Genomic DNA, 15,290 nt, shown 5'->3' with positions numbered 1-15,290 from the left:
GAGAGAGAGGGGTGTCCTGGCTCCCGGAGGAAGCTCTCTCTCTCGCTGTTTAGGAGTCCAATCAGCGTTGCTGATCTCTATAAATAGATTTGCTCTGACAAATAGTTGTGGTATGACAATCGCACATTGCTTCTCAGAAACCCTGGCCAAGACAGACATGCCACCGCTAAAAGCCATTATTCGGAGGATGCGCACGCCTCGTCATTTATCATAAGTTCCATGACAAATTATGATAAACCGGCAGGACTCGTCATTATGTAATGATGTGTGTAGCATTGCCAGTCAGCAAACGTTTGTTTGCATTAATGCCAGCTCCAGAAATTACTCTGCTTAGAGAGAGGAAGGGGAGGGGGCGAGCGGGAACGAGAGAGAGAGAGAGAGAGAGACAGGAAGAGAGGGAGAGAGAGCAATTATATCCTAGTAAAATACAGGATTCTAATCCCTTATAAATTAAATCATGTGAAGGAATAAATGTCACATTTATTGTGTTTGCTTTAAGTGCGTTCCAACCCGCGCGGCCCCACAGTACCAACACATCTTTATTTAATTTCCAGCTGGCATACCGGAGCATGTAATGGATAATAAAACCATTGTATCTGTACATTATTCACATTTAGGTTATAGTGTAAATATATTGCACTGAGAAGGGAGCCAGCGGAGGAATGAGTTGGCATTACAAATTGCCGAGACATACCAGTCGGTTTGTGTTCCTATTCAGACTGTGACATTGGAAACATCTGCTGCTATGATGTCATTTCCAGACAACAGTACTATTGCATGATAATTAAGTAGGTGGGTACAGTACATTATGGAGAGGATATGTGTATGATGTGGCTGTGCCGTAAGAGAAAAGATGGACATAAATCAATGACTCAACTACTATCTCTTGGGTTTAAAACCATTTTCAGCAAACCTACCCTTGGCTGGTTTTTCACCCATAAATCAAATTTCATAAACAGTAAAATGTGAACTGGGATGTCTGGAGAACTAGATCTGCATGCTGATAGTGATAGCTAACACAAACTAAGTGGTTTAACATCTAATATCGTCGCGGTCGAGCGGAAACCTTGTATCTCCAAGTTAAAAATGTGTATGTTCTTTCGTAAAGTAAAGCCCTGCTTCATCATACAAGGCGGTCGCACAAAAGTAGTGAAAACTGCAGATCTACAAGCACACAACGCCTCGCGGCGCGAGGCGTTGTGGATCGGCTGTTTTCACTAGTTTAAATCATTTTCAAAATGATAAATGCAAAACAAGCGGTTTTGTTGTACATACAGGGTTTTCACCCGACAGCGACGATATACAGATCCTTGTTGGATTTGAGTATGTTTGGCTTGACTCTTAAGAGCAGATTACTGCAGCATAGAAGTTCCCACTGAAAAACAACCACGCAGTATTGTGAAATGAATCCTATTGCTCCATTGTGATTGAGACTTACCATGATTGCCGAGGTTACTGTCTATATAAACAATAATGAAATAGCGCCCCATCACGGTGGCTAAGATTAAGAACACGTTAAAACGATCAGTGTTCGTCTCACTCTGAGAGTGTTCGAATTATAACCAAATGGACCTGTGAGGGCCTGAATTAACACTGAGGATTTTACTGTTTGGGAGTTGTTTTGTGAGATTGAGGGCTTGTAGAGAAAAATAAACAGCGGTTTGATGACTGGTGAATAATCAAACAACAATCATCTTATCAGCATATTTACTTGATTGCCCTCGTATGTCAACATCTCAGTGTCACGAAATAAGCCGTGGTGACAAATGCATTTCTCCCAAAATAGACCTGAGTTACACAGAAAGCACGATGCAAAAGGGACAGAGAAATACAGAGCTGAGTAGGAAAGAGGAGAACGGCTGCGGAGGAAATCAAACTACACAATGAACAAAGTAACACGTTAAACTGGTCGCGTCATTTTGACTTTCCATAATGCCACTGAAAATTGCATGACTTGACGTTCAAATTACAAGAAAACCAAATCTAGTTACGCACCAGTTTAAACTAACATAGATTCTGATGGCTGTGAATTCCAGGAATGTAAAAAAAAAGAAAGAAGCTAAATGGGTTTCAGATTAAATTCATAATTTCCATAATGATTAATATATTCATAATGTCAGTTTGGCCCGGCTCCTACGTATCACTTACTATGGCTGGAATTGAGATCCACTAAATCTGCCAGCTCATGATGAAAGTCGAACAACGTTCGTCATAAGCTTTTTGTTTTCTAGTCTACAATTCACAGAGTGAATTGCAGATTTAATAGTTGACTTCAGAGGTTCAGAGAGGGGTGATTTTCTTTATAATTGCTCTCCTCAAAAGCAATGCTCGTAGTTGTTTAGAAGGTTCTCCGTGACCCGTGACACTAGCGCTGTTGCACGATAGGGCTAACAAAACCCAAGGGGCTCACATTAATGTGTTTTGTTCCCAGAGAGGGAGAGAGAGAGAGATAGACTGTATATGCACACATACTTACTGAAAGATCTGTCCTATTTTGTGTTCTCTGTGTGTGTGTGTGTGTGTGTGTGTGTGTGTGTGTGTGTGTGTGTGTGTGTGTGTGTGTGTGTGTGTGTGTGTGTGTGTGTGTGTGTGTGTGTGTGTGTGTGTGTGTGTGTGTGTGTGCGCGTGTGCGCGTGCGTGCGTGTGTGTGTGTGCGTGCGTGCGTGCGTGCGTGCGTGCGTGCGTGTGTACCAGAGTCCGTACACTATACTGCACTGTTTCGGGTCGGGACCCATTGTGCGTCATGGACCAATTTTTATGGGTCACTACTTGAGTAAAAATCCCATCTTATTTTCCTACATTTAAAAAATATTTATATTTTCCCCTCTCCTCAAAAAATCACATATACCTGTATATATATTTTTTAAATGTATTTTAAAACAAACAAACAAAACACATCTAAGAAATTCCATAAATTACAAAAAATAAGAATTAAGAGGTAGTGAAAATAGCAGATCTACAAGCTCAATACACGGGGTCCAGGGCAAACGTCTAACTTCTCTTTCGGGTCTTGAGCTAAAGCGCTTGGGAACCGCTGCTGTACTGCAGTGGTTCTGAACCTTTTCAGGCCAGGACCCCAAAATAATCATGTTTTACATGGGGACCTGACGAGCACTAAGAGTTGAGGCATTACATTTTGTATAACACGGTTCTATTGTGAAAATAGCAGATCTACATGCTCACAACCCCTCGCGTTGCGAGAGGTTGTGAGCATGTAGATTGTCTATTTTCACAATTTCTCCCTCTAATATTTCCTTGAATTGTCACTTTAGAAATTTGCAGATACCCTCTATACTCATACTTTATGTTGGTAACAATGTTTGGGGACCCCCCAAAATAATGTGGGGACCCCCCTGGGGATCCCGACCCACAGGTTGAAAACCACTGTTTTACTGTATGTTTGTGCCGGCTGATTTATACTTTGTCGTACAACGGAGCATGCATGTGAGCTGCACTCCAGGGAGGTCAGCCCGAGTATTTCCGGGTTGTTGTGTGACCGATCAGATATCACCACATCCATGTTGTTGCTCGCGGGTTCGGGGTCAAACAGATAGACATCCGTCAGAGATCGCGCCTGTGTCACATGACGCGGCGGGCCTGTGCGAGAAGAGCAGGAAAAGCGTCCCTGCCGACCCTCTCAACAACAATGGCTATTCTCAGAGGAGCAATCCTGCACCGAAGTACATTGATTTGTGGGATAAAGAAAAATATTTGCTCACTACGCCAATCTGGGTCAAGTATGTGTAAATAAAATCTGTATAGAGGACCAGATGGGATTCGGGACAACTGGCGGGTTTGTCGCGGATATAAGTTGTTGTCAGCCACCGAGCACTTTACTAAGATGACAAACACTTTGCAGTAATTATCCTGTTAGCAACCTCCTGGTCTGGCTGTGTTGTGTTGTGTATTCAATCCAACATGTTGAAATGTCCCAAACCGTTACTTTACAGGAAACGGAGTGAGGGAAGAATAACCCGCGTTTCAATGGATCCAATGTAGTTATTTAGTCAACATCTCTTGATAATACTTTTCATTGGTTAAATATTTATAAGACCCACAGACACGCTGAACCACTTTCACTTTCAAAACTTTCCTAAAGCAGCTCAAATATCAGATCTGTAATCACACAAAACGTGTCACATCGCAACGTGTTGTGACTTGTCTTAGGTGACGTGTGCTTGTGGATGTGATATTTCCGCTACTTTTGTGCGACGCTCCTGTGTGGCGACGTAGAGCATTAATTTGCAAAAAGAACACAAAGTTGAAATGTGGAGATTGAAGGTTTCTGCCCGACAGCAACGATGTGTTAAAGCAGGCCATGAACATTTGCAAACAACAACATTACTGTAGTTCACACTGTAAGTAGCACAGACGTTCTCTAAATGAAACACTCAACATTTCCTCAAGGGCCTGACTTGGTTTATGCGATGCCTGTGTAGTGCGTAAAGCTAACTTTCTCTTTAGTGTTTAATGTTTATTTATAATAGGCAGGGGTAGAGAGGGACAGAGGTATGTAGGTCAGTGAATCTGTGGGTCTGGGGAGTTTATTTTAACCCATTTAGAACGGGTACACATTTTGCGTATCATTATTTTATGATTTAACTATTGAAAAATAGCAGATATACAAGCTCACAGCGCGGCACCGAGTGCCGCGCTGCGAGCTTGTAGATCTGCTATTTTTTGAAAAATCGTGAAAATTAGAATTTTGACCCGATTCTATAAGTGTCTTTTGAATCCTTCTAAGATTTTTTGAAAAACCTATGTTTCTATGTCAGCAATCTGGCCAGCCATCGTCAAAGAAAAGGTCCTTTTCACTTAAATGGAGCTCAGTTAGTCTGTTCTTGAGAGACTACTATGTCAGTGGTTCTCATACTTTTTCATGTGAAGTACCCCCAAAATGATATTTATTTGGTCACGGACCCCCATCTCAAAATATTTAGTTCCAGGGAAGCAAAATTTTAGTTACAAAAATACATATATTCAAAGATTTGCACACATTTTCACAACTTTTTCTCGCAGCGCGGCACTTGGTGCCGCGCTGTGAGCTTGTAGATGTGCTATTTTTCACTGGTTAAAGCATTCAATAATTCTAGGCTTAAATGGGTTTAATGTACAGCATAATCTTAAAACACCAGTGTGTGCATGCGAAGGTTCAACACAACATCCAACACAACCATCGCTGTCCATCATTTTCAGATGGAGACACGCAAATGCAGTACCTGTGTGGGAGTTAAGCTATGCACAGACACAAGTTGAGGTTTTGCGGTGGGGCGGGGGGGAAAGGGTTCGGATGGGCGCTCAAAGTCTCTGCGTTGGAAACCAAGACTTATATGTTTATTCTTTGACTGGCCATTACATCTTTATTCAATATCCTTCCCCTCATTCGGGGCGGCCAAGTTCCAAAATCCAAGGGATTTCTCCACATGGTAATGACCAGATCTCCCAGAGGAATCAGATAGATCTCCACTTAGATGTTTTTGATGTGGGGGATTTGGGGAAGAATTTGGCAGAGACTGTGGACTTGTGAGTTCTGTGACCCCATCGCATGTCCTAGCCTCACACTGAGATGGTCACTGATATTTCAGATTCGGTCTACCCTAGCGCTGCTCTAACACTCTGCGTGCAGGCTGTGGTCACGTACAAACGTGATGTTTGTCTATTTAAAATGTAACTCTACTTAATGTTGGTGTGAAAGACTTAGCGGTCCCTCTGGTGTTGTATTACTGCGTGATGGATTTTAAGCCTAATGGAATTAAGAGCTTCGCAGAGCAGATGATGACTTGTTATTTTTCTCATGTTCAGCCCATTAACTATAGACCGTCTGTGCGTATTGTGGAAACAGCACCTAATTGCAATAATAATTATTATTATTATAACACAGCTATGATAATCAAAAGTCATAGAAAAACGAGAGAAAATGAAAATGTGTGCTCAACTGAATGAATTAAATACATCATACAAGAACAATGTAAATAGCTCAACAAAAGTAAAATTTTTTCTTCCAAATTCAATGCTAAATGCCACTTTCACTTTCAATTATTCAACTCTTAATTACAACTGAAAACAACTTTAATCAACTGAAATCGACTAATCGATGGCTTAAATAGTTGCATCAGATGTGCAATCTGTCCTGACTAGAAGTTTGTTGGCTTGTTGACTGTGATTAGAGCAGTTTTTAGAGCATTTTTCAAGGGGGGGGGGGGGGGGGGGTTGAATAATTTCGAGCACAACTGTAAGGGGAAACCTTGAAATGTAAAAGTTTGAGAAACACTGCTCTATTCGGTACAGTACAGTCCACACTGCAAAATCCTGACTGTTTCACTTTGAACTCTGACAAGAGAGGGAAAGGATGACAGCCTGCCTGTAGTCTGCCTATAGCATGTGCACCATAGTATACTGTATATGTCCTTGTGTCTTTACTATGCGTCTGTCCAGTGGCGTCAGTTCAACAAAAGCTAGGGTATGGCAAAGATGGGAGTCCTCATGGAAAAGAGGCATTACATTTTGTATAACAAGGTTCTATTGTGAAAATAGCTGATCTACATGCTCACAACGCCTCGCGCTGCGAGGCGTTGTGAGCATGTAGATTGGCTATTTTCACAATGTCTAAAAAAAAAGAGTTTTGTCAGTTTTTTACACAGGTTTCTACGGTTTCTTGGGCTGGATATGGCAGCCTGGAACGGTTGTTCAAGTGCAGCTAAACTTGGCATGTTAGGCCCCTTTTAGATGAAAACAGGCTTCACTGTAAACGGCTAAGAGCCGTTTAGTTTTCATTTTTTATGTGGTCTTTAGATTAAAACGCAATTTGTCCCTAAACGCGGTAATTTGCATGCCAGGTCGCTAGGTGGCGCATGTCTCCATGACCGCACTGCCCAAGTTCCGTTCTACTTTCTAGCAGCCAGCAAAGAAGTCCTCCTCAGTCAGTCAACACAACGCACTGCCGTCACACAGCACAGGCAGACTGGCTGGCTGGCTAACTATAAATGATTAAAAAGTTTGTTCCAGACGGTCGGAACAGACACATGTACCATACACATCCCGGGACTATATTTATTCCTTATGATACGATACAGAAAAAGGCGTTCACTTCACGTTTCGTTTCAACACAGAGGACTGGAGTCAATGCCTTTACTGCAGCTTATGGAGGGGATGATGATGATTACACACAGACGGCGACGAGCTATAGATGTTGGATCGTGTCATGATAAACATTATAGGCTACTGTCGCTATTTTCAGCGTCGGCTATTTTTGCAGTTGTCTGCTATTTTCACAACTTGTGAGCTTGTAGGTCGGCTATTTTCACAACGCACCGCGACGCGTTGTGAGCTTGTAGATCGGCTATTATCACAACGCACCGCGACGCGCTGTGAGCTTGTAGATCGGCTATTTTCACAACGCACCGCGACGCGTTGTTGTGAGCTTGTAGATCGGCTATTTTCAAATAGCTACGGTATAAATTAGGGCTAACGTTAGCAAATAAATGTACTTAATAGTTACTTTACAGTTTACACCACTGGGACAGCCCTAGGACGTCCCACATCTTATCATTTTCAGTGGTTTGCTGCGTTTACGGTATTTAGATGAAAGCGGGAGATACAAAGCGTTTTTACCTTTTCCACTTTCAAAGGGGGGTTCACTTTGTTACGGTTTCACCCCCCGAAGACGCCATTTTCGTCTAAATGACCCCCCACAAACGACTATAAATCATTACGTTTACAGTGAAGCCCGTTTTAATGTAATAGGGGCCTTAGTAAACGTGCCACAATTAACAATAATGCATTGCACCTGTGCAGCTGACCTGCGGAACCTGGGAATATACCATTTTGTCAAGATGGGGAGAATATCATTTGCATTTGTAGCTATTTTACTGTAATTTAACAACATAATAACCAGCGCAGATAGACAAAGAAACATCTGTGGATTTATATTTAAAAGTAACTTTTATTTTCCCCCCTGGACCCTGGGTATGGCAGCTGCATACCCCTGCCATACCCAATTGACGCCCCTGCGTCTGTCTCCATGGAGCCATACGACAATCAGTGGCTGGAGCGAAGGCGAGCGGGCCCCCAGCCTGCCAAACACCTCTGTGGCCCCGCGGTAGGAAGTGATCCATTGGGCAGAGTGATTAACCTCTGCTATGGGCCAATCAGACTTCGCTTCAGCGGGCTAATGACTGCCAGGTGTGCAACAGCACGCGCTGGACCCTGGGCCAGGTTGGTCGCCCCCCGTCTAAACACTGAGATGAAAGGGAAACCAGTGGGCAACGCTGAGCTGCGCTCGGTTCGAAAGATGAGGGACGGCATGTTTTTAAAAGGAGCTGCTCCTTATAATTTAAACGCCAGTGGAAAAAGAGTGAACGATAAGTGTGTTTTACAAGTGGCAAGTGGCTGTAGTCTTTGTTTATTTGCCTCCCCATATACGTCGCTACCGACATACTATTCTTTCTGAGGTCCACATTAAAACATAACAAAATTGTATGTCATTGTATGTTGTGTAAACATTTTAATAAAAATGTAAGTGATAAAAAAAACATAACAAAATTACATTGATAATAATACACATACTTTCAGTCAACATCATCATGGGTATAATTCAACATATTATAATACCTGTCCCATACCCAGTCAATGCCCTTACCATACCCACCTTAATTATTTAAATATTGATTATTAAATATATTTTATTTAATATCTAATAAATGGGACTACATCCCAAATACCAAGCTACTTAGTTACAGTGCAGGATTTGCAGCTTTAACGATGGCATGGAAATGCGAAATACTTTGTATTGCCATATCTCATTACATGAAGCCTTAAATTATTGGAATGGCTACCAAAATTCCCCCGAAGCACCACTTGATCTTTTGCACAGGCTGTGTTGTTTTCAAATTTTGACCCGGGATGTCCTTCATACCGTTACGACAGCAATATCCTCCACTTGGCGCTCTGCAATGAGACATGGCAGATAAAAGGCTCACTGCAAGCAGAGGACATGTTAGCGGGGGTCCTGCATGGGGCCCCTGCTCCGGTCCCAGCCTGCGTAGCCGTAATCCAACATGACTTGTCTCAGTAGCCGAGAAAGGAGACGCGTTTATGATTTTCTTTACCGTTTGTGGAGGAATGCTGGCAGGGCCCCCCCCCCCCCCCCCCCCCCAATGGCACGCGTGAGTTATGGAACTTTGAAGCTTTATTGACAGGATGTTGGGTTTTCCTGCTGGGGTGGAAGAGCAGGGTTCCTCTTTGTTGCTCAGACAGTATAGCATGGAAGTATTGGAGCCCAAAAGGTTTGATTTACGCCAGAAAAGTGGCCCTTTTAATAACCCTCTCTGTGTTTCTCCTATAGAGGTAAAAACAGATTATGTCTCTGTCACTGTCGGGCAGAAACCTCGTATCTCCAAGTTTCAAATTTGTATGATTTTTCGTAAAGTAAAAGCCCTGCTTCATCGTACAAGACTGTCGCACGAAACGAGTGAAAACGGCAGATCTACAAGCACACAATGCCTCGCACCACGAGGAGTTGTGTGCTTGTTGATCGGCTGTTTTCACTATTTAAAACATTTTAAATATAAAACGAATAGTTTTGGACATACAAGGTTTCCATCCGACAACAACGATATGCTCTTGCGTCCTGCAACTGCTTTGCAGCATAAGGGCTGCTCTCAAGCCAGTCCTCTTTAGAAGTACTGTTCTATCAATAGCAATGCTATGTTTCACCTAGAATAAATATTTTTTGGGCCTTACATTTATTCTTATGTAACTAATTTTGCAACGTAATAGGACTAATATTTTCTTAGAACAGCACCAGATACACTGGTTTGAGTAATAGGCAGCACATTAGGTCCTGAAATATCCACACACTATTATCGCTAAATTTGGTGCTGCTGTGTTATGCGTGTGTGAGTTATCACCGCTGATGAAGCACTACTCCCGTGTACATTGAAGGGGGTCTTTGCAAACATTATTACAGCTTGCCTTATAATGCACCGGGCTAATAAAAACACGGAGCATTTCAAATCAGATACTATGAAAACCTACGATTGCCAACAATAGGGGTGTAATTTTAGAGGCACATTTGGAGCACTAAGTTACTCGGTCGGTCCATTTTTCATTGGAACTGATCAGGCACAAAATAGAAATCCTCGCATGACCTTGTTTTGACAGTTTCCCACATACACAGTATGCCGTAATACTCTAAGGTACCCTGTCATTACAACTGAATAGGAACAAAGTTTTAATAATGACGTTGATACGCCTACAATTTAGGCTCTTAAGATCCAGTGATGAAGGATTACTAACATGCCGGCGTCCCCAGTGGATGTGGAAGAGAATGCGATGGCTGCACACCAAACTCCTTCCCTGGAGGTGTCATTGACAAAACCCAAATCAGCCCCCCCCCCCCCCCCCCCCCCCCTCAACATGCAATTGAACATTCCTTTTAGTCATGAACCCTGGCCAATCTCTTTTGCCGAGTTATTTTGAGGGATCCAATCAGATTGGCGCTCTGTGCCTTTTCGGTTCCCGCTTCGACCAAGCAGATGTCTGACCCTTACAATAAAATATGGCCTGTCAGTGACATGAATTACATGACCACAACTCTGTCTGTGTCCGCCCCCCATCCGCTCTCTCTCTCTCTCTCTCTCTCTCTCTCTCTCTCTCTCTCTCTCTCTCTCTCTCTCTCTCTCTCACCGAGGGATTCTTCTCGGCAGAACAACCACACTCACAGGAAAAGCATGTCTATCTCTTTCTTGAGTTTATAGCTCAGCCCATCTTCAGATTACTCCACTTATCACTCGAGTGCATAATGGACCCGGACAGGAATAAATACAGCCGTCAATTGAGGTGGGGATTGTTTGTCTGGTAAATATACATACGGTTGCGCCCAGTAAACACAGCCGCGGCGTATTGAGAAGCGGGGAACTTGTCAAAAGTGTCATGCTGGAAATCCTTCTTGATGATGTGTCTTGGCAGTGGGTCTCACTGCAAGGGAGGTTGTGAGGCTTAGTTTTTTTGGTTTCGTTCTTTCAGATGGGCTGTAAATGTGTAGCAGTAACACGTCTGTTCTTTATCAGGCCAGTAGCAGACCTCTTCCTGGATTACCAGGCACCAGTCATCCTACCAGTAACCATGACTGTGGTCTAGTGCTCTGGTTCCCAAACTTTTTAGCTTGTCACCCACAAAGAGAAATTAGACATTTGCCCGGGACACAAACTAGTGAAAATAGCAGATCTGTCTGTTGATCGGCTATTTTCACTACTTCTTAAATATTATGTTTTCTAATTTATGGAATTTCTTAGTTCATTTTATATATATTTTTTTTATGTTTTGACATTTACTCGCGTTCTATAAAAATGTGTCTGTGACCCTCAAATGGGTCCCGACTCACTGTTTGGGAAACAGTGCTCTAGTTAGTGCAGCCATTCCCAACCTGTGGGCCATGGGGGCATTGCAAGTGGGGCCCCCAAATATTTGGCAAACACTACTACGCTTCTAATGATAATATAACATGAATATTTAAAAAATGCAAATGTTAATAAAATAACATGGCCTTTTTCTAATAATTCTCTTCATGTTTTTTTTATGCCAATGAATAGTAACGATATATCGATAAAAGCCAATTGATCATTAAAATAAACATGCTTTTAAAATGCATCTGAGCTGCTACAGGGAGTATTTTCTGGTCCCTGGGGGAAGGAAAATTGCTTGCACAGCTTCACCCAGAAGATGGCTGCTCAGATGGTTAATATCTTGTTCTGAGACACTAGACACATAGACAGGCAAATCCCCAAGTTGTTGAACTGGTGACCTTCTGATTCCCAGGGTCCTCTCCACCCACTGCCCTAAAGCACTGTACATACACTATGTACAGTATGCAGTACAACAGCCCATAAGGGATTATGCACTGGGAGAAAGTCAGTTATGAGAAAATAACCAAACGACATGTTTTGCCAGGGCCGTTTTTAGCTATAGGCGAGCTAAGCGGCCGCCTAGAGCGCCATCCTAGAGAGGGTGCCGAAATGGAGGGAGTGGGCCCAAACCAGCCCCAAACCGGCCGCAAACCGGCCCAAAACCGACTAAAATCACGCCAAAACCCGCAAAAATCTCGGTGCGCGCGAGTGGAGAGAGGCGCATTCGAGAGAGCTCGCATAGAGAGCTGATTAGAGGCGCTACGGCCCTGTGCTTTGCATCGTGGCATTTCAAGTCCGACACTTTCATCAGGATTAACCATTTCTTGCGGTGATATTGCATTCATTTTGGCAGTGTGACTCTGCTCACTAGTCCCCCAGAAGCAGAGCCTAAAATACAGACTAATCGCATGAACTTTGAACCCTTCTTTTGCATAAGATGCTGGTAGTTACACAATATAACATCGATATACAATTCACAGAATCATTAATTTATTAGTGAGAACCTACAGTAGATGCTACAAGGAGGAGCAGGGGAGGAGGACACTTAAATCACGACAGGCTGCAGAACGTGTGTGTGTGTGTGTGTGTGTGTGTGTGTGTGTGTGTGTGTGTGTGTGTGTGTGTGTGTGTGTGTGTGTGTGTGTGTGTGTGTGTGTGTGTGTGTGTGTGTGTGTGTGTGTGTGTGTGTGTGTGTGTGTGTGTGTGTGTGTGTGTGTGTGTAAATGAAGTGAGGTCGAACGTGGAGAGACTGCCTGACTGCCGTTGTCTTTCGTGAACGAAATCTAGTGAATTAATGTACCACCACCACGTGACACGTCTCAGCCAATCAGAATTTGCCCTAAGTGGTCTGTTGTGTTTCTGTGGTATAAAGTATGTTATAAGGCCTATAGCTCTCTGACCTGCTTGGCACAATGTAATGGTATTCAGCACGTGTCTCACATGAAATATTGTGCATACGCGCACACACACGCACGCACGCACGCACGCACGCACGCACGCACGCACGCACGCACGCACGCACGCACACACACACACACACACACACACAGACACACACACACACACACGCACGCACGCACGCACACACCACGCATGCGCACACACACACACACACACACACACACATCCTCCACACCACGTGCGCGCATGCTTATCCAAACGTGCCATGTCCAACATTAATTTTGTGTCGCTGTGGCCACTGATTACACCCATGACTCACGCATATGTTTTAGTATTACCCGTATTAGTTTAGTGGCTTAGTGAATTCCCCACTGTGACCTGCAGTCACACTTTTTCACTCGGCTGTGCAAATCATCCATTTACACAGCTGTCTAAATACAGGAGTCTTTCACATTAAATGACTCTCTTTCCTGCGAGGAATCTACATCAGGCTCATTCTTCCAGGAGCCCAACCTGAAGCTTCACAGCTATCGTGAACATGTACACAAAACCATGGCGGGTTTATAAACATGGTGCGACATCTCCTAAAACAAACATTGTTCTTTTTTTAAGGTCAAAGAGGGGATAAGAATGGTGATTTGAGGTATAATTACTCTCCTTTAAAGAATCACGCTCGTTGTTGTTTGGAGGTGGGGTGAGTTTGTCGTGACCCATAACATTATCGTTTTTGCAATAAAAGTTGCAATAAAAGTTTTAAAATAAAGTTTTCTCCTCCCGGAGTGAGACTGAGTGCCCAAATGTTTTCTGTGTGTACGTGTGTGCATGTGTGCATGTGTGCGTGCTTGCGTGTGTGTGTGTGTGTGTGTGTGTGTGCGTGCGCGTGTGTGCGCGATTCCACACCTCTCGAAGCAGTTCATCAGCGTTAGGTTGTTACTTTCTCATCAGAATAAACTCCGATTGTGGAGGATATTTCATCCCAGACGTTTTTATACTCCCATGTCCATTCCTCATTGATGAGAACGGAACTCAGGAAATCATTTCTAGTGAAGCTGAACCGTGTTTTTATAGAAGAAGTCCTCACTGGCATGGTGTTTTAATACCGTTTCTTGGCTCCGGGAGCTCTTCTTTGGGGGAAACAAACCGAGAGAGCGTGAGAGAGAGAGATGGAGAGAGGCCGCAGGTTAACAGAGGGCAAAGCAAAGCGAGATGCATTCCTACCGCTAACGATGGAGATCACCATGGGATATTGATGTGAGATGGACTCAGTGCAGAGTGCTTTTCCTCCCTCCTCCTACCAACAGGGATTTCATCACAGGACACACCCCGCTGAAAGATGTTAATGGTCGCATATCGTCACTGTCGGGGAGAAACCTTGTATCTCCAAGTTTCAAATGTGTATGATTTTTCGCGAAGTAAAGCCCTGCTTCATCATACAAGGCCGTCGCACAAAGGTAGTGAAAACAGCAGATCTACAAGCACACAACGTGTGTGCTTGTAGATCGGCTGTTTTCACTAGTTTAGAACTTTAGATCATGTTTAAAATGATAAACGCAAAACGAAAGGTTTTGGACATACAAGGTTTTCACCCGACAACGACAATATCCAGTTTAACCCTTATTGGTTCAGCATTGTCTTATTGATACTATTGTTGCATTCCAGAATGTAGATCGGCTGTTTTCACTGGTTTAAATCATTTTTAAAATGATAAACGCAAAACGAACGGTTTTGGACATACAAGGTTTCCACCCGACAACAACGATATCAAGTTTAACCCTTATTGGTTCAGCATTGTCTTATTGATATACTATTGTTGCATTCCACACTTAAGTGGATGAGTATTGATTGTCTGAAGAATACAGGACTAGGATACTAAACTAAAGAAATAAAGCCCAAGGGGACATGGTTTACAGCGGTTTAGCTGTACAGTAACTGCTTGGAAGTTCTGGAATTTTGTAAACAAACCTTTAATGTAGCCGTTGGAAATGTGAAATTAATCGATATTGAGCAACTGCATGGCCTGTTTATCCCCTGAAATGTTATCAGAGAAACATATTTGTAAATAAAATGTCTCAATAACATTTTGAAACCGTTTGTTTGGCGCAGTAATATTGACGTAATGCAGTCACAGATGTGTGTTTATGGAGCATTTTACAGCGGCTTTGAGCTCGGCTCAGCCGATCATAATCAAGGACTGGAACTATCCGTTCTATAAGTGTGATCCCACACTCCCCCTGGAAATGCATCAGAAATGAATTGTAGGTCTGATGCATGTGGGGCAAAATTTAAACAATGTTTTCTTTAGGACATGCAGTGACATATTTCACTTCAACAACTGACACATCCTATCCTCCCCTATCTGCCTTTTGCCCTTCCCTTCTCACGCTGCGGTGCAAATCAAAGATAAAAACAAAAGTTTAAACTAATAATAATAATAACAACAATCGAAGTAAAATAAGAACGTTAGTGTAACTCTGACAGTTAGGC

General features: G+C 43.0%; 1 protein-coding gene across 1 annotated transcript in view; it reads left to right on the top strand.

The window, feature by feature from the left end:
- The window catches only part of angpt1 (angiopoietin 1), a gene marked incomplete at both ends in the record, with an annotated part of 82,127 nt that overhangs the window by 61,865 nt on the left and 4,972 nt on the right, over positions 1-15,290 (top strand). The window contains one exon of the mRNA XM_080735352.1: positions 3,505-3,599. Within this exon, the coding sequence (XP_080591478.1) occupies positions 3,505-3,599 (95 nt within the window). The remainder of the gene's footprint in view (positions 1-3,504; positions 3,600-15,290) is intronic.

This window comes from Nannobrachium achirus (genome assembly GCF_963921795.1).
Source record: "Nannobrachium achirus genome assembly, chromosome: 10".
NCBI classification, from domain to species: domain Eukaryota; kingdom Metazoa; phylum Chordata; class Actinopteri; order Myctophiformes; family Myctophidae; genus Nannobrachium; species Nannobrachium achirus.
Note: the sequence above shows the minus strand (reverse complement) of the source record. Positions and strands in the feature narration are given on the sequence as shown.